The sequence below is a fragment of the Gossypium raimondii genome, chromosome 5, assembly GCF_025698545.1.
Source record: "Gossypium raimondii isolate GPD5lz chromosome 5, ASM2569854v1, whole genome shotgun sequence".
Lineage (NCBI taxonomy): Eukaryota > Viridiplantae > Streptophyta > Magnoliopsida > Malvales > Malvaceae > Gossypium > Gossypium raimondii.
Genome location: NC_068569.1, coordinates 52506985 through 52528006, shown reverse-complemented (window position 1 = coordinate 52528006; position 21022 = coordinate 52506985). Strand labels below are relative to the sequence as shown.

Here is a 21022-nt window from a genome sequence, read left to right as displayed (position 1 = left end):
ATTTGTGATCACTGGCAAAGAACACATGGTGTATAGGCTGAAAAAGGCCTTGTATGGCCTGAAGCAGGCTCCTCGAGCCTGGTATGCTCGAATTGATTCCTACTTGCTCAGTTTGGAATTCGAGAGGAGTGTCAGTGAACCAACATTGTATGTGAAGAAAAATCAAGCTGAGACTCAGCTTATCTTGTCACTCTATATTGATGACTTGTTAGTAACTGGAGGAGACAAGAACATGCTACATGATTTCAAGAAGAAAATGATGAAGATGTTTGAGATGTCTGACCTAGGCAGAATGAATTATTTCCTAGGAATGGAAGTGAAGCAAACAGCAAATGGAATCTTTCTCAGCCAGAGTTCCTTTGCTATGAAAATCTTAAACAAGTTCTCAATGAAGAACTGCAAGCCAACAAGCACACCAATGGCTGTTGAAATGAAACTATCAAGACAGGAAACTGGTGAACCAGTTTGTGAGACTATGTACAAGAGTATCATTGGTAGTCTACTATATTTGACTGCAACAAGGCCAGATATTATGTTTGCAGTTAGTGTGCTATCTAGATACATGAATTGCTGCAAGAATCAGCATTTTCAAGCAGCTAAACGAGTCCTAAGGTACATCAAAGGCACCATTAGTCATGGTGTGATGTTCAAAAGAGCTGAAAGTATGAAGTTGATAGGCTATGTTGATAGTGATTGGGCTGGATCATGTGATGACATGAGAAGTACATCTGGATATGCTTTTAGCCTTGGCTCAGGCATGTTTTACTGGAGTTCTAAGAAACAAAGTCTGGTGGCACAATCAACAGCAGAAGCTGAATATGTTGCTGCTGCATCTGTTGTGAATCAAGCCATATGGCTTAGAAAAATCTTGGCCGATTTAAACCAAAACCAAGAAGAAGCAACAGAGATTTACTGTGACAACAAATCTGCTGTTGCAATTGCAAAGAATCCCATCTTCCATGGGAGAACCAAGCACTTCAATATCAAGTTACATGTTATAAGGGAGATGGAACAAGCTCATGAAATCGAGCTGGTTCATTGCAATTCGGAGGAGCAAATTGCGGATATTTTTACCAAGGCACTCAATGTGTCAAGATTTGTAAAATTAAAAGGGAAGCTAGGTGTAACCAAAGATAGAAACTAAGGAGGAGTGTTAAAGTTAGTTCCCATGCAACCGACTTTCCATGCAAAGGTGGCCATGCAAGATGACGAAAGGGCATTCGAGCCTTGATCTGCAGGAGTCAAGCTGAAGCTTGAAGTTGCCGATCCACTTGCCATTTTTAGTTGCATTTTGATTATTTTGTAATCTAGTTCATGTTGAACTAAGTAGGTAAATGTTTTGATATTAATTGACTGAAAAATCAGCAATGCAAGTTGTACAAGCTAATCTTGTAAGTTTCAATGCAAATTAGTGGTGTTAGGTAGTTGATTAGGTGATTACTTGTTTGTTTTACTTGTTGACTGATATATGTAATGGCTTGATGCCTTGTTGATGTGTTAATGAAAAATATCAGCTCCTTTCATTCAAAAAACTCTCTCTTTTATCTTGTTTTCATTCGCATTTTGTTTCTGTTCTTGCTTCTGAGTTTGTTTCTTCAGCAAGGCTCGAGGCTTGCTATCCAAGCAAAATTCAAAACAGTTTTGTTGCTGCCTCTTGCACCAACAGTAACAAATTAACAGGAGAGATTCCTGAAGAATTAATTAGTCTTCAAGAACTGGTTGTATTGAACTTGTCAAGAAACCTTTTTAACGGAAAAATTCTTCAAAAGATTGGGCATATAAGACAACTAGAGGTGCTTGACCTGTCAAGAAACAAGTTTTCAGGAAACATCCCGACAAGCTTGTCTGCATTAACATTTCTAAGCAACTTGAACTTGTCTTATAATGACTTGTCTGGAAAAATTCCAACCAGCACTCAACTACAAAGCTTTGATCCCTCGTCATTTTCCCATAATAGAGGACTTTGTGGTCCTCCTATTTCACCAAATTGCTCAATGGTGGAACCACCTCGTGGCAAACCTGCAGTAGGAAGTGAAGAAGATTCTGATGAGTTCATGAAATGGTTTTACACTGGCATTGGACTTGGATTTGCTGTGGGTTTCTGGGGGTTTTGCAGTGTTGTGTTCTTCAAGCGTTCATGGAGGCATTCGTATTATCGTTACATGAATAATGCAAAGGATTGGGTTTATGTTACATTTGTTCTGCTGAAAGCAAGGTTAGTGAGGAGAATCAAAGGTCCTTCAACAAGGTAATAATTTGACTTTCTTCACTCCTTAACAAAGTTCTTTCAATGTTGAGAAATATATCCTTAACTAAATAACGAAGTTCTATATTATTAATTTTCAGGTGTGATTAGAACTGCGACTGAAGGTGGTTTTTCCTGCATGTGAGAAAATCTTAATAAAAAACTTATAAATTAATACATGTTTGTCTTTTGAATAAATTCTTTTTGATGATTTCTAATTTCTATATATTAAGAACAGATTTGTGTTGGCTTTCTTTGTAATACGTTTATGTTATATTTTGTTTGTATGTTTATTTTTTTCAAAAGTAATTTTGTAACACCCAATTCCGGTCTAGAAGTTACATAAAAATTCAGCTTACTAAAAAACATATCTTCATTAACAGATTCGAAGAAACTATTGATCAATTATACTTTGAAAATGTCTACGGTTGCACTGCGGGAAAAATCTCAGTCAAGTCCAATTTTCGAAAACAAGATTAAACACATTTAGTTGTAGCGAAATTTTTAGTTAAATTCGATTTGGAAAACATAAGCCGTGTTTTGATGTTCGTGAAGTTTCCCTTTAAAATCAATAAACAGTTAAAAACGAAATTTAAAAGTCCAAAATCGAACGGTCCCCCAAAATGTCTAAAACAATTCAAAAATAACAAAACACAACCATCCTAATATTTAATTAGCCATAAGAAAAGTAAAATATTTTATCCGAACTCTTATCGCCCCAACCCATCTTAAGTCTGAGGGTTACCTAAAAGTAGCAAATAAACAAAGAATGAGTTTTGAAACTCAGTGTGTAACATATCATATCGTCAATAGAAATTAATCAGACATATATCAAAAATAAAAACCGTATTAGAACACAATAGATGTAGATTTACAATCATACCCCCATCCGCTACACACCATCTCCAACCATCCAACACACCATATAGGGTATTGAATACTCATCTGGCCCTACACATCGTTTAGTGTCGGTATGACACTTTTCAGAATATTTGCAGCTTAGCTGCCAGTTCATTAAGCGATTTATCGCCTTTTACAAAGATATGTGTGATTGTGCCACTAGATACGACAAAGATATATTTGCTTACACTTCCCCGATATACACAAGTCCCACCCCAATGCACAAACAAAATTTATCAAATATCAAATATCAAAATTTATTTGATAGTATATATACATTAATTTGTTGTGCTTTGATAAGTGCTAATAGTAACATGTTTTAACCTCATTCTTAATGCATTTTTGGGTGATTATTCGATTTTAATGATGAATTTTATGCTCTTAATCTTTTAAATTCATGTTTTTATACTTAAGAGAGTATTTGGGACCAAAAGGAGTGAAAAATGAGCAAAAATAAAAAAAATCATAACAAGTTACAAGAGCCACACAGGCTGACCCCTTCCACATGGCCTAGCTACACAGCCATGTGACCCAAATGGCCTACCACAAAGAAATGTGGTAGGCTGTGTCAATTTCACAGATTTGTACCTTCAATTGTGAGAAAACATTTTTTTTTTATTTTTCGAGCATTCTAAGACGTATATATGACAAACATAAGAAGATAAAAGGGAAAGTCATAGAATATTCAGGAATAAAACTTTAGAAAATTGAGAGAGTTGAGAGTTTAGAAAAAATAGAGAGAGTTGGATTTGAGTAAAAATAAAAAAAAATCTAATATTTATAAAGAAAAATTATCGTTGGGGTCCTTAAAACATTTTATCGTTACCAACGTTCAAAAAAATAATCGTTGAAATATGTGTCTAACTAGATACGTTTTCATACTACCTCCCTAAAAATCTATTTTCTCAAATTAAATAAAAACAAGACCAAATAAAAGAAAGCGCATATATAATTAATTTAACCGTTTTATTTGTTTTGTTCCTTGGGTTTGAGAATGTTGGTGTGAGGTGGTTTTTTGTACTTTTTCAATAAATGCTTCAGTTGGATATCACTCAAATATATATATATATATATATATGAGATAAAAAAAGTATGATTTTTAAACATATGGAAAAATACACACTTTTTTTATATTTATAAAATAAGATATGGCAAAAGGAAAGACTTTGGTCTTTATTTTAGGAAGGCTTTCTAAAATATAAGAAAAACTAATACGATAAAATTCTAGCAAAAGCTAAAATTTTTGTTTGATTCATGAGTTTAATCATCGATGTAAAGATAGTTTTATAGTTCTTTAATAGATTAGTTATAATTATTTATGTTTCGCTTAGCAATCAATTTCTTCTTACTTTGTTGATAATAAAGACGAAACTCATTGAAATTATTTCCTTATCAATAAACCACCAGCATTAAGCGAAGTTCATTTAGAATAGATCATATATTCATGTAACATGAATTGCATACGTAACTTATATTCAATGCAAACATTATAATTAATTGAAATTATTTCCTTATCAATAAACCACCATTCGAGTCTAAGATTTAGTTTATTGGTAGCATTAAGCGAGGCTCATTTAGAATAGATCATATGTTCATGTAACATGAATTGCATACGTAACTTATATCCAATAATGCTATTCAATGCAAGCATTATAATTAATTAAACAATTATAGATTTAATTATTCTAATTCACAAACCAAAATATTTTAAGCAATTGAATGTGATATCAATATTCAACTAACTTAAATATTTGTAATTAAAACAGAAAACATCAACGAAAAAGAATAGTTGCAATGGTTATTGTCTTGTATTCATATTTGGTGCTTTGCCCTAAATAAGGGTCATTCTTATTTTGGTCACATTTTTCTTTTATTTATTTGGTCACCCAAAAAGGAAATTGATAAAATTGGTCATTCTGCCATTTAAATGGTAATAGAAAACTAAGGGCTAATTTAGCATTGCTTTTAAAAAGTGTCAAAAATGCTTTTAAGAGAAAAATTAAAAATTTTAGCTTTTCCATTTGGGGAAAAGTGTCTTTGAAAAGCAAAGAATTCTTTCAAAAAATGCTTATTCAGCATTCCTTTTATTCGAAAGTGATTTTTATGTCAAAAGTATTTCTAAAAGCATTACTACACACAGCCTAACTGCGCATTTACATGTATTTTTTTGGAGTGTCAAAAATAGGAATGACTCCTATTTAAAGTAATTCAACTCAACAATTACATAGTATGAACAATATTAAATAACTCAAAGCCAATAGTTTCCTAATGCTGAATTAAGAAACTTGTGAATCCATGTGTTGGCCAAACGGTTAGGGTATTCATCGCTCCAGATGATCTCGGTTTGAGTCACGCTAATCATGTTGTTGTTAAGCTTTACCCTTCTCTTGTAATTCACCAAAAAAAAAAACTTGTGTTCAAAATAAATAAAATAAAAGCAAGTGTCCATTAAAAGTTCAATGGTGTGGAAAATGATAAATGCATGTATAACTATATTAATGCAATTTATTTTTCCTATATTTCTTTCATTGATATTCATTTCAATTAAATTAATTTGATATATTATTTAAAATTAATTACAAAAATATAATTAAAATTTTTATTAATATAGATTTTAAATTATGAAAAATATTATTTTATATATTTAGCTTTAATTTTAAATAATTCATCTTATTCTAAAAAATAAAATTTAAACATACTATAATGTTAAAATAAATAAAATAAAATTAATTGAAACATTAAATGGTAATTAGTTCTTTAATACCATTTTTCACTTTTTATAGAAAAATTCTATCGATTATTGTTATTTTGAATTATCAGAGGTATATAAAATTTAAATCATTGAAAAATTTTAATTTTTAATTAATTTAATTTTTAGTGGTATATAAAACAATTCAAAATACAAATTTTTGGCGTTATAAATCAAAATTAATTTTGATCCATGTAAATAATTAATTATATAAAATTTTTGATACAATCATATATATTTCCTAAAATTTGGAGTCTAATATAACCTTTTTAAACTAAATAGCACATTTGAAACTTACTATTAATTGTATAAGAGATAAATTTCCGTATTAAGGCCAAGCAAAATTTCCCATAAATTCCCAATAACTCATACAATACTCACATGAACTGGGTCACCCTTGCTACACTCTATGCTTCAATGGGGTCCCTTCATTAATTATATATACATACAAAACTTTGACCTGCACAGTTTCAATCATCCTCTTTTTACCATTCCCTCCCTCTTATATATCTATAATTTATGCAAATGTCTCCATCACAAGTTTCCCTACATTGTTTCATGCCAATAATACAACTCTTTCCAAATATAAAAGTGTAAATATTTATAAATTATTATGGGATAGCATACTAGGGTTTACCTGTGATTTTTTAGATTGAAGATGATGGTTGAATATAAGTATAACTACTATTCTTAATTTAATATTATATGCTTGAAATAGGTGAAAGTATAATGGTGAGTTTTGTACTAAAAATTAAATTGTATTTTGTCTTTTCTACTAAAAAAAATAGTTCCTATACATTAGATTAAAGAGTCTCTCTTAAAATTTTCATCTATTTGTACTGTTAAAAATTGGCGTGACTGACAGAATAACTAGACAATAATATGTGATGTACCGCGTGTACCTCATGCTGATGTAAAGGAACCAATTTTTAGCAATAGAAATGGGTGAAATTTTTAATAGAAGAATCATTTTTCTATTTGATCTAATATATAGGGACTAATTTAATTCTAACAATTCAAAACACAAATTTTTGGGACATTACATTATAACAATGAGTAGGGTCGAATCCACATAAACAGATGATAATTCTATTTCTTTAATAAAAGAAAATAAAAACAAAGAAGGATTAAAATTAAAAACTAAAACTAAACTTAAAACTACATAACAAAAATCGTAAAATAAAATATAAAAAACCCAATTCGATGAAAATCTAGAAAAGGTAAAATCTTCTTCGATTCATGAGTTTGATCATTGATGTATAAATTAATAAATTAACTATATTTGTTAAGGTTACGCTTAGCAATCAATCTCTCTCACCTTATAAATAACTAAGAGGAAACTTGTTGAAATTATTAACACAAAAAGTAAGTCTAAGTAGTGTTTAAAAGTTTATTAGTAAGAAAAAGTGAAGAATACATTTTAAAGGTGAAGTGGAAATAAAAACAACAGCAAAACAGGCCCAGTATTTGCTCCTTAATTAGTGATTATTGTCAAAAAGTAAAAGACATTTTCTGATTCATATTATTGAAGAATTCAGGACCCATATCTCTTTTTGCTTCATATGAAATTAAGAAGAGAATTGTGGGTAAATTACATTAATTGAAACAAAAAGCAAGTCTAAGTCATCAATTAAAGGTTTTGTGGGCCTAACAAATTTCACCCTATAGTGGTGTGATTTAACTAAAGAAGAAAACAGTGGAGGTTAAAAGAGAAAATTGAAAGCATAAACATCCATAACCATTAATTAGTGCTAACAATCACAATATATTTTATGGTCATCTTAATTTTATATTAAAGAATTCAAGCACTAATGAAAAAGGCTGACAGTTAAATCCCAATACTGTCAATTAACATATAAAAAGTATTATTTTAAATATATTTGTCTATTTATATAACATAAGGATATGATATAGGATCATGTAACGACTTTGGTCTTTAAATTAATAATTTTATAAATAATATAATTTATTATTGTAACACCCCCAACGCGACCTAAAAGTTTAGACCGAATTCAGGATGCTACATTGATCACCGAAGTGATCATGAAAATTTTTTACAAACAAGTTATCATATCTAACCGAATATTCCATTGCATAAAATATTTTAATATAAATTACAAATAAGTTTAATACATAGTCGAAATCAAATAAAAGAGTGAAAGTCTAAAACAGAAATTGTACCACAATATTATAACTCTTTTACAATTCCAAAACAGTGTAATCAAGATATAAATCAGAAAATAAAACCAAAATAATCTTTTGCAACCGTGATTGTCCGAGGCCTCCGCGTACTAGGTCCAGCAACAGAATTTTGAAAGGTACCTGAAAGGGGAAATAGAAGAGGGGGTGAGCTACACGAGCTCAATGTGAGATTAGAAACCATCAACTACTATTTTAGAGCAGAAAACCAGAGAGTAGTTCCAAAGCAGAACATACTTACAGAAACAGATAGTAAGCTTGAGATAGAAATCTCAATCGAGTAATACGAATCACAATCAGTCACTAGTTCTATTCAACCAGTCAGTTACAATAAGAGTTCAATAATTACACAAAGCCATAAGTGCCTTGTAGTCATATGAGACAATCAGTCACACAATCAAAAATTCTCATTCAGACATAAGTATCTACTCAGTCAATCAGATACAGTCAGAGTTTACAGAATTTACATAGGCACAAATGCTTTTCAGTCGCGTAGTACCATCACATTCAGTCACAGCTCAATCAGATGCATATGAGTGACTGCAAATGAGTTATAAAATAACCCACCCATCCAACCAACACACCATCTCAGTCCAACCCAACACTTACTGTAAGGATTAAATCAACCCACCCATCCCTACACTCTGAGTAAAACCTCAAAAAGCCCATCTGTAGCACCCCAAAAATCTCTTATATATTTATTTCTGTGTTTTTGTGACACAAATATTTGTCTGTGTGAATGGTTATGTGTCCTGGGAATGTTTGAGAAGTTTTGGGTTCAAGTCTTGTCTTGAGCTACATCTTTGTTTTAATTAAATAAATCATTGCTTTTGTTCAATAGGCTTATAGTTAAAAGTTGGTAAAAATATGTCAGAATGGGCTTGCTGGTCTGGTGGTTAAATGGAGGGCAAATGAGCAGGAGGTCTAGAGTTCAAGTACTTGCCAAAAATGGGATTTATTTTTACTGCTTGTGCCGTGTGGGTGTTGTAGTTTGACTGAAATTTTGTAGAGTTGGAGTGGATTTTGAATTCGGTTGTTGAGGAGATTAGGGTGGACAATTTGAGGGGAATTTGAGGGTTAGTGGGAGTGTGATGGACAGTTTTTAGGAGGGAAGTTACAGATATGGGAGAAAGTTAAGGGATTGGAGGGAGTTTATCAAAAATTTGATTGTTACCTCTGTTCTTCCTTTTCCACAATTTCAACACCCTTCCCCTAATTCCTCAAGTTTTCTAACATAATGGGTGTGAAAGTCAATCTACACATGCCATAAATATACTGTGATAGTGTGATGACTCCTGACAATTTATATTATGTTTTTATATAGTAAATGGATCCCGACTGAGCTATAGATGATGATGTAGAGAGTAATGCGCTAGATCCTATGCAAGGGGCCGCACTAGTGGATAGTAGACCTAGAACACATAGTCAGAGAGATGGGGCTTGAGAAGCCTTCTTCCATATGATGAATAATTGGTATACAGAATTTGTTATAGCGAATTCGAATTCTCAACTTCCTTCACCCCCTCCTATTCCCCAACTGGTCCCCGTAGCTCCCCAAGGTTTTGATTTGGTAAGATTGAATAATCCTCTAGTTGATAAAATTTAAAAGCAAGGGACTAAAGAATTCAGGGCTAATATAGATGATGATCTCAAGAAAGTAGAGTTTTGGCTTGAGAATTCTATTCAGGTATTTGATGAGCTATCTTATACTCTTAAAGAATGCCTGAAATATGCTATATCTTTACTAAGGGATTCAACATATCATTGGTGAAAGACACTAGCATTCGTGGTTCTGAAAGAAAGGGTTATATGGGATTTTTTCTAGGAGCAATTCAGAAAGAAGTACATAAGGCAATGATTCATTGATTAGAAACGTAAAGAATTTCCCGAGTTAAAGCAGGACCGAATGTCTGTGGCAGAATATGAAAGAGAGTTTGTTAGACTCAGTAAATATGCTTAGGAGTGTGTGTCCATAGAGGCTATCATGTGTAAGAGATTTGAGGATGGGTTAAATGAAGACATCAAACTGTTAGTTAGGATTTTAGAACTGAAAGAATTTGTGGTACTGGTTGATCGGGCTTGCAAGGCCTAAGAACTGAACAAAGAAAAGAGAAAAGCTGTGATTGAGGCTCGAGATGCAAGAAAAAGGCCAATGAGTAAGTCATTCCAATCTAAGTCAAAGAAGTCCAAAGAGATGAATCCTCGATTAACTATTTCAGCTGGGTATTCACACCGAGACTATGGGAGATCATATTTGGGTTCTAAAGCTCAAGCCACTTCAATGGCAAGTGTGGTTAATGTGAGGTCTAATAAACCCGAGTGTCAGCATTGTGGTAGCTGGGTACTATCGACGTTTTGTCTAAGGATTTTTGATGATTGCTACTTCTATGACTAAGTTGTTGCAAAAGAATGTAAATTTTGAGTGGACAGATAAATGTCAACAAAGTTTCGAGAAGCTGAAAGCATGATTGACTGAAGCATCGATTTTGGTACAATGTGAGTCGGGGAAAGATTTTGTGATATATAGTGATACGTCATTGAATGGTCTTAGGTGTGTGCTGATGCAAGATGGCAAAGTGGTAGCTTGTGGCTCGAGATAGCTAAAATCGCATGAGAAAAACTATCCGACGCTTGATTTGGAATTGGTTGCCATCGTCTTTGCTTTGAAGATTTGGCGTCATTATTTTTATGGTGAGAAATGCTGAATCTTTACCATCCTAAAAGTTTGAAGCATCTAATGAATCAAAAGGATTTAAATTTGTGACAAGGGAGGTGGCTCGAATTATTAAAAGATTATGAGCTAGTGATTGATTATCATCCAGGGAAAGCGAATGTAGTCGCAGATGCCTTGACCAGAAAATCATTGTATGCTTTGAGAGCTATGAGTTTGACATTTTCTGATGATGGTTCGATTTTGGCTGAGTTGAAGGCTAGACCATTATTCCTTCAGCAGATTTGTGAAGTTTAGAAGAATGACATGGAATTGCAAGCTAAAAGATCTCATTGTGAATCGGGTAATGATTCAGATTTTCAGATCGGTTCAGATGATTGTTTGATGTTCTGAGGCAGGATATGTGTACCGAAGAATGATGAGTTGATTCAGAAAATTTTACATGAGGCATATATTGGTTGTTTGTCAATTCATCCGGGTAGTACTAAAATGTACAATGATTTAAAGAAATTATATTGGTGGCAAGGTATAAAAAAAGATATATTTCTGAATTTGTATCAGAGTGTTTGATTTTTCAACAAGTTGAGGCTGAGCATCAGATGCTTTCGAGTTTACTTCAGCCAGTGATGGTTCCCCAGTAGAAATAGGACAGAATCACAATGGATTTTGTGACAAGTTTGCCTCTGACTCCTAAAAAGAAAGATGTTGTTTGAGTTGTTGTTGATAGATTGACAAAATTGACTCACTTTATACTGGTACGTACCAACTACTCACTTGATAAGTTGGTTGAGTTGTATATTGCTAAAATTGTGAGATTACACTGAGTGCCTATGTCTATTATTTAGGATAGAGATTCGAAGTTCACTTTGAGGTTTTAGAAAAAGTTGCAAGAAGCATTGGGTACGAGATTGAATTTTAGTACCGCATTTCATCCGCAAAATAACAATCAATCCGAAAGAGTAATTTAGATTCTTGAAGACATGCTCCAATGTTGTGTTTTAGAATTCGAGGGTAGTTGGGAAAAATACCTACCTTTGGTTGAATTTGTTTACAACAACAGTTATCAGTCAAGTATACAGACGACACCGTACGAAGCATTGTATGGTCACAAGTGTAGAACTCCTTTGTATTGGACTGAGCTCAATGAGAAACAGATTCACAGGGTTGATTTGGTTAGAGAAACCGAAGAGAAAGTGAAAGTAATCCGTGATTGTCTGAAAGCTACTTCAGATCGACAAAAATCATACCCAGATGATGTGGTCATCGAAAGCACCAAAAATATCATATCCCTAATAAATAATGAAAAAGAATAGTAAAAGGGAAGTAGGGTCAAATCCTCAGGGACTAGACTTGCAAAATATCTTGTTCCGTGAAATCCCAGGCAGAGTCTTGCCGAAGACAACCTACGTTCCTGAAAAAAATAAAAACAATAACAGAATTAAATTGTTGGATTTAGAAATGAAAAAATAAAATAAAAACAGAATTAAGAATATTGAAATGAAAATTCGAGAAATTAAAAATAGAGTTAAGAGAAAGAAAATTCTTATGGGAGATTCCAGCCTCCAGTTGTCTCGCTCTACCTTGGGTTCAATCCTCTGCTTTTAGATGATCCTTCCCAAACTGAATAAGCCAGTTATAGTGGAAGAGGATGCCTACGACCACCAGCTCCAAGGATTTAGACTTAAAATTTAGTGGAACCTGACTCTAGCCAACAATCGCTTTTGTGGGATCATCTTATGCTAGATCAACGCTTCTCAATGGCGAATCCCACGCCATTTTGTCTCTTGGGCTTGCCAACCTCTGACGCAGTAAGCTAACGAACCGACTGTGCAACCTTCCCAAAACATACAAAGCGGCCGCCTTTGCATACGTTGAAAAACTTACTTCTTAAGGGACTTGGACGGAAGCGTCAGCCCCATAGTGCGGAGAAACGATGAATACTCAGCGAGGAGGCTAAGTACGGATTCTAAGCCTCATGAACCTTTTGGGGATTTTTGACAACCTTCGGCTAGATGGATTTAGTGGCTCATGGTTGTGGTAGAAAAGAAAATAAATAAAATAAAAATAAAGATTTTATTGAAAGGAAATATGAAAAGAACAAAAGCCTAGACTTTTGGGGAGAGAGTATTTACAGAAAAAGAAAAGATGGGATCCCCCTTTGAGTCACTTTACCCCCTATTTATAGTGTAAGGGGAGATATTCTAATCCTACTTAAATTCCTAAAAGATAAATACATTTAATTGAAGATAAATAAAGATAAAATAAAATCCTAAAAATAATTTTTAATAATTATCTCAATATTAATTATCCTAATATAATTAAAATAGAGTTTAATAGAATAAAATCTCTTCTTTTTGCATTTCAACCCTTGTGTCCTCCATGCTTGCACTTTTGGCACCAACTTCTCCTTGTGTCGCTCATTGGCCCATTTTATCTCTAAATTCACGCTTTTGTCCCTTAATTTCACTTTTGCCTCAAATTTAGTCCCTATGAGATAAAAGATCATAAATAGCTCAAATTAGCAGGATCATACTCAGAATAAATACATAATTAATACATAAAAATACGTTATTCTAGAGTGTTATCAAATCCCCCTACTTAGCCCATGCTTGCCCTCAAGTATGGTTTGTATCTACTATGAATGTTAGATTCTGCCATAAAAGAAATACCACTTCCAAAGTTTTATAGAAATCAGTCAAAAATGCATATGAAAAATAAAGAAAACCCTAAGCTTGCTTTAAGTAAAATAGAAAAAGTTTTCTAATTAATACACACAAAAATTAGAATCGGCTTGAATTATTTAATGAAAATTAGGTAAATTACCAAACTTACCAAGACACCCTATTTGTTTCCTCCTTTAGTCCCCAAATTATTATTTTTTTCTTCTTTTTTTTGCTTTAGGAATATACTGAACCTTTTGACGTGAAGAGGGATGACAACCAAGCACCCCACCCCAGTTACTCATTTTCAAGACTCTAATTTATTATAATTTTTCTTAAGAACACATCGAACCTTTTGACGCGAAGAGAGATGACACCAAGCACCCACCGGTTACATTTCATTAACATGTTCTTAAAGATTAATTCCAGTTAGCGGAGTTTTATCTAACACGTCACACAACCTTTTGACGAAATAGGATGACAACCCAAGCACCCTACCCCGGTTACTCATCGACCACGTTTTAAGTCGCACTCATAACCACGGAAACATTAAACGACATTAATAATAACTTTTTTTATGAGGACTTTAGAGGAAAAAAGGAATAATAATAATCAAGTGTCGAAAATAAGTTTCAGTAATTACCTTAATAGTCATCAACATATTTTAGCATGCAACATATTAAGTGTCCACTTTGTATTTAAACTTGATCAATTTTATGAAAAGCAAGATAAAGTTAACTTTATGAATCACAATTATTTTTAGTCTAATAAGAATAAAACAGTGGAGATGGCATCAATTATGGAAAATTCGTAATTTTCTCAGAAAACAAGAATCATGCTTGTAGGTCAAACAGTAGGCAATTCTTGGTAAAAATCTTGGGCATGAAAAGAGGCAGGAGATTCCAAAAAAATAAATATGGACAAAATAAAGCCTCAAGCAAAGCAACACCACCAAAAATAATCACAAAGAACAAAGAACAATAACCAAAATCACAAAGAGAAAATGATAGTAATAACGAAGAGTACCTCCCCCTACTGAAAGCACATTGTCCTCAATGTGGACGAAAAGAAATAAATAGGTAAAAAAGTTTAGAAAAACTCCCCGTGTGATCACAACTGATGGCAATGAGCTTGGTCAATTGCTGGCCAAAGGTTTCAAGTCAAGCCTCAATACGCTTTAAGTGTTGCTTAACGGTTTTGCTTCATTTTTTTTCTAAGCAAAAGAAGAAAAATTGATTAATATCCAAATAAGTAATAAATAATAAAATAAAGTAATAAATAAAGTAAAGAAAAATAATAATAACTAATAAAAAATAAAAATAAAAATTGGGTTGCCTCCCAACAAGCGCTTGTTTAACGTCGTTAGCTCGACGCCGTTATTGGTTCTATGGTGGTTCCAAATGGATTTCATCAACCGTGTGGGCTTGAAAATTCTCATAAAATGGCTTCAACCGCTGGCCATTGACTACGAACTGCTTTCCAGATTCTTCACTCTCTATTTCAACCGCTCCATGTGTGAACACTTTAGTAACAATAAAAGGTTCTTGCCATCGTGATCGAAGCTTACCTGGGAATAACTTTAACACGGGGTTATGAAGTAAAACTTTTTGTCCTACCGAAAAACGCTTTTGAGCTATTCTCTTAGCGTGAAACAACTCTGTTTTGTCTTTATAAATGTGAGCATTCTCGTAGGCATCATTGTGAATTTCTTCTAACTCTTGGTTGTCTAATTTCCTAGCCTTTCCTGGGGGTTCTAACTCCAGCTCTGGTGCCTGTATAACAGAAGGTAGCAGTTTAGTATTTGAAGATAATAACTCGTTAACAAATTCAAATTCATTAAGTTCAGAATTATCTCCATAAATTGACTCAAAATTCTCTTCCACCAAAGAGTCAATTATGTCAATACGATTTACGCTCAAGATTTCGGTTGGATGGCTAATGGCATCGTAGACATTAAACTTTACGATCTCCCCATCGAACTCCATCGTGAGAGTTCCACTTCGAACATCAATTTTAGTACTAGTTGTACTAAGGAACGGTCGACCCAGTAGGAGATCTGAAGATCCAGGAGTGCTATCCTCCTCCATTTTGATCACATAAAAATCTACAGGGAAAATAAGATCGTTAACTTTTACCAGAACATCCTCAAGGACTCCTTCTGGATGCACAACAGACCTGTCCGCCAATTAAATGATAACACCTGTTTTTGTCAAAAAAATCCGCGTTAAGTGATTCATAAATAGAATATGGCATTACATTTATAGAAGCCCCTAGATCACACATAGCCTTTTTAATTCCCATATGGCCTATTTTGCATGGTATTGCAAACATGCCCCTATCCTTGCATTTTGCCGGCATTTTCCGTTGTAACACTGCGGATACATTCTCACCAACATTCACCCTTTCATTACCTGTTAATTTTCGCTTGTTGGTGCAAAGCTCTTTAAGAAATTTAGCATACCTCGGTATTTGCTTGATGGTGTCCAACAGCGAAATATTGATCTCGACATTCCTAAATGTTTTGACAATTTCCTTGTCCTCTTTACCTCTTCGACATCGGTTGAATCGTTCTGGAAATGGAGGTTGAATTTTAGGCAATGGAGGCTTCGGTCGGACCTGTTCATTTTTTTTGGGTTTTTCCTGGGTGATTTCTTGGGCAAGATTCCTATCAGGAATCGATTCCAGTACCTTTCCGCTTCGCAACATTATTGCATTTGCATTTTTTCTAGGGTTTGGTTCTGTTTGTGACGGCAACTTCCCTTGAGAGGTTAATTTCTCGATCGATGTGGTCAACTCTCTGATGGACACCTCAGTTTTCTTTTGGAAATTCTTTGTCTCTTTTTGGAAATTAAGAGTTTGCTATTGAAAATCAAGAACATTAGCTGCTAACTTATTGACCATGGTTTCTAGAAAATTACCTGAACCTTGCGGCTGTTGCGGAAATCGATTTTGGTATGGCTGGTTATTTCGTAGATTGGCCCCATAACTTAAGTTAGGATGGTCCCTCCACACTGGGTTGTAGGTATTAGTGTAGGGATCGTATTGCCTTTGTGGCGGCCCAGGAAAATTTCCCACAGCATCCAGATGGGCCGTGGTTTCATCCTACAAACTGGGATATGCATCAGTTGCATGATCAGGTGTAGCACATATTTCGCATAACCGAGCTGTCTTTGCTTTTTCTGCAATAAGAGAGTTCATCATATTAGTAAGTCTATCAACTTTATCCTCTAAGGTTGAATTACTTAGCTGGTGAACCCTTCTACGGGGTTCATTATTAGCTCGAAACTGATGAGAATTTGCAGTCATCGTGGAGATCAAGTCTCTTGCTTGTTGGGGAGTCATGTTGACCAATGCTCCTCCACTAGCAGCGTCTCCCATATTCATCTCCATGGGCTTCAAACCTTCGTAAAAGTATTGGAGGAGAGATTGCTCTGTTATACCATGTTGTGGGCAGCTTGCACACAACTTCTTAAACCGCTCCCAATAATCGTAAAGGGACTCAACTTCGTTTTGTCTTATTCTAATGATCTTTCTTCTTAACTCAGCTGCTTGAGATGCTGGAAAAAAGCTATTCAGAAATAAACGAGATAGATCAGCCCAAGTTGTAATAGATCCAGGGGGTAAATAAAATAACCATTCCTTAGCGGAATCTGCTAGGGAGAAAGGGAAAGCACACAATTTAATCTGATCCTCAGTTAACCCCTGAGGTTTCATGCTAAGACAAACCATATGAAATTCTTTCAGATGCTTGTGGGGATTTTCATTTTGTAACCCACGAAAAGTTGGCAATAACTGGATTAAACCTGACTTCAACTCAAAATCAGTATCCATGGTAGGATACGCGATGCACAATGGCGGTTGTTCTGTCGGAGCTTCAGCCAGTTGCCGAATCATTTAAGCCATTGGTTGGTGTGCTAGATTCAGGTTTTCGTTCAACCTAGCATTAAGCACTTCTTCTGGTGAGTCAACTTCTACTTTTTCGCTTTCAAGTGTTCAAGTAAGGTTTTCGTTAACCCTAGACTCAGCTTCGTCGTCGACTTCTATTTCTGGCGGTGGGTTACTTTGAGTTTCAACCACCGCTGACTGTTTTTTTCGTAACTTTGTCTCCTTGCGATTGGCTCTAGCAGACTTCTCAATTTCTGATTTGAACGCAAGAGTACCTGGAGCAGATCTGGTCATAAGAAACAAAAAACAAGATTCGTACATTGCTAGTCCCCGGTAACGGCGCCAAAATTTGATGTGGTCGTTGAAAGCACAAAAAATATCCTATCCCTAATAAATAATGAAAAAGAATAGTAAAAGGGAAGGAGGGTCAAATCCTCAGGGACTGGACTTGCAAAATATCTTGTTTTGTGAAATCCCAGGCAGAGTCTTGCCCAAGACAACCTGCGTTCCTGAAAAAAAATAAAAACAATAACAGAATTAAATTGTTGGATTTAGAAACGAAAAAATAAAATAAAAACAGAATTAAGAATATTGAATTGAAAATTCGAGAAATTAAAAATAGAGTTAAGAGAAAGAAAATTCTTATGGGAGATTCCAGCCTCCAGTTGTCTCGCTCCACCTTGGGTTCAATCCTCAGCTTTTAGATGATCCTTCCCAAACCGAATAAGCCAGTTATAGTGGAAAAGGACGCCTACGACCACCAGCTTCAAGGATTTAGACTTACAATTTAGTGGAACCTGACTCTAGCCAACAATCGCTTTTGTGGGATCGTCTTATGCTAGATCAACGATTCTCAATGGTGAATCCCACACCATTTTATCTCTTGGGCTCGCCAACCTCTGACGCAGTAAGCTAACGAACCGACTGTGCAACATTCCCAAAACATTCAAAGTGGCCGCCTTTGCATACGTTGAAAAACTTACTTCTTAAGGGACTTGGACAGAAGCGTCAGCCTCGTAGTGCGGAGAAACGATGAATACTCAGCAAGGAGGTTAAGTACTGATTCTAAGCCTCATGAACCTTTTTGGGGATTTTTGACAACCTTCGGCTAGATGAGTTTAGTGGCTCATGGTTGTGGTAGAAAAGAAAATAAATAAAATAAAAATAAAGATTTTATTGAAAGGAAATATGAAAAGAACAAAAGCCTAGACTTTTGGGGAGAGAGTGTTTACAGAAAAAGAAAAGATGGGATCCCCTTTTGAGTCACTTTACCCCTATTTATAGTGCTAGGGGAGATATTCTAATCCTACTTAAATTCCTAAAAGATAAATACATTTAATTGAAGATAAATAAAGATAAAATAAAATCCTAAAAATAATCTTTAATAATTATCTCAATATTAATTACCCTAATATAATTAAAATAGAGTTTAATAGAATAAAATCTCTTCTTTTTGCATTTCAACCCTTGTGTCCTCCATGCTTGCACTTTTGGCACCAACTTTTCCTTGTGTCGCACATTGGCCCATTTTATCTCTAAATTCACGCTTTTGTCCCTTAATTTCACTTTTGCCTCAAATTTAGTCCCTATGAGTAAAAGATCATAAATAGCTCAAATTAGCAGGATCATACTCAGAATAAATACATAATTAATGCATAAAAATACGTTATTCTAGAGTGTTATCACCGGATTTGAAAAGAAAAGAGATCGAGTTTCAAGTTGGTGATAAAGTGTTTCTGAAAGTATCTCCGTAGAAGAAGATTTTGAGATTTGGTCAAAAAGGCAAGTTGAGTCCGCGTTTCATTGAGCCGTATGAGGTCATTGAAAGGATTGGACCCATGGCTTATCAGTTAGATTTACCGTCAGAGTTGGAAAGGATACATAATGTATTTCATGTGTGAATGTTGCGACGCTATCGTTCTGATCCTTCACATGTAATTTCTCTGACAGAGATTGAGATTCGACGAGATATGACCTATGATGAGGAACCGGTAAAGATTTTGGCTGGAGAAGTTAAACAATTAAGAAATAAAAGTATAGCCATAGTGAAAGTGTTGTGGCAAAGACATGGAGTAGAAGAGGCTACGTGGGAACCGAAGGAAGCCATGAGAAAATAGTACCCAAACCTCTTTTCTGTTAAGATTTTTGGTGATGAAAATCTCTAAATGGGGAAGTTGTAATAACCCGATTTAGGGCCTAAATAGAATAGTGGTTTCAAAACTACAAATCTGAAGTAGAAAATTTTTTTGCAATTAATTGAATGACTGTGAAATTTTCGCTATGAAATTCTATCGATTGGGTGTCCAATTTGATGATTAGGACTAAATTACAATAGGTGAAAATGTGTGTTCTAGTTCATAAAGGTACTTGTTTGTAATGGGTTTTTAAAGTGGAGGTCCTTAGATAGTAATTAGACCATTATACTTTAGTTTGGAGAAAATACCTAAGGAATGATAAAATACCATAGTTTTTAATAAAGGGCATTTTGATAATTTGGTTAATTAAAAAAAAAGGGAAAACAATGCCAAAATTGTGTCCATCTTCTCCATGCTTGAACAAACATAATGGGTGTGAAAGTCAATCTATACATGCCATAAATATACTATGATAGTGTGATGACTCCTGGCAATTTAAATTATGTTTTTATATAGTAAATGGATCCCGACCGAGCAGTAGCTGATGATGTAGAGAGTAATGCACTGGATCCCGCGCAAGGGACCACACCAGTAGATATTAGACCTATAACACATAGTCAGGGAGATGGGGCTCGGGAAGCTTTCCTCTATATGATGAATAATTGGTATACAGAATTTGTTTGAGTGTTTTCGAATGCTCAACCTCCTCCACCCACTCCTATTCCCCAATCGGTCCCCGTAGCTCCCCAAGGTGTTGATTTGGTAAGATTGAATAAGCCTCCAGTTGATAAAATTTGAAAGTAAGGGGCTGAAGAATTCAGAGCTAATATAAATGATGATCATGAGAAAGTAGAGTTTTGGCTTGAGAATTCAATTTGGGTATTTGATAAGCTATCTTGTACTCCCGAAAAATGCTTGAAGTGTGCTATATCTTGACTGAGGGATTCAGCATATCATTGATAGAAGACACTAGCATCAGTGGTTCTGAAAGAAAGGGTTACATGGGATTTCTTCCAGGAGGAATTCAAAAAGAAGTATATAAGGTAGTGGTTCATTGATCAAAAACGCAAAGAGTTTCTCGAGTTAAAGTAGGGCCGAATATCTGTTGCAGAATACGAATGAGAGTTTGTTAGACTTAGTAAATATGCTCAGGAGTGTGTGTCCACAAAGTCTATCATGTGTAAGAGATTTGATGATGGGTTAAATGAAGACATCAGATTATTAGTTGGGATTTTTGAACTAAAAGAATTTGTTGTACTAGTTGATCGGGCTTGCAAGGCCTAAGAACTGAACAAAGAAAAGAGAAAAGCTATGATTGAGGCCCGAGATGCAAGAAAAGGGCCAATGAGTAAGTCATTCCAATCTCAATCAAAGAAGTCCAAAGAGATGAATCCTCGATTAACTGTTTCAGTTGGGTATTTGCACCGAGATCGTGGGAGATCATATTCGAGTTCTAAAGTTCAAGCTACTTCAATGGCAAGTGTGGGTAATGTGAGGTCTAATAAACCCAAGTGTCAGTATTGTGGTAGGCGACATTTTGGTGAGTGTTGGTTAGTTAGTCGAGCTTGTTTCAAGTGT

The 21022-nt window shown here is 34.5% G+C and overlaps 1 protein-coding gene across 1 annotated transcript; it reads right to left on the bottom strand.

Annotated features, from left to right (window-relative positions):
- Nucleotides 1–14809: 14809 nt before the first annotated feature.
- Nucleotides 14810–16408, bottom strand: LOC105767194 (uncharacterized). Its single transcript, XM_012586708.1, has 4 exons — nucleotides 16343–16408; nucleotides 15754–16283; nucleotides 15338–15599; nucleotides 14810–15196 (listed from the first exon to the last, which is right to left on the bottom strand). Exons 1-4 carry the CDS (start codon nucleotides 16406–16408, stop codon nucleotides 14810–14812), a joined length of 1245 nt encoding a protein of 414 aa, XP_012442162.1.
- Nucleotides 16409–21022: the final 4614 nt, after the last annotated feature.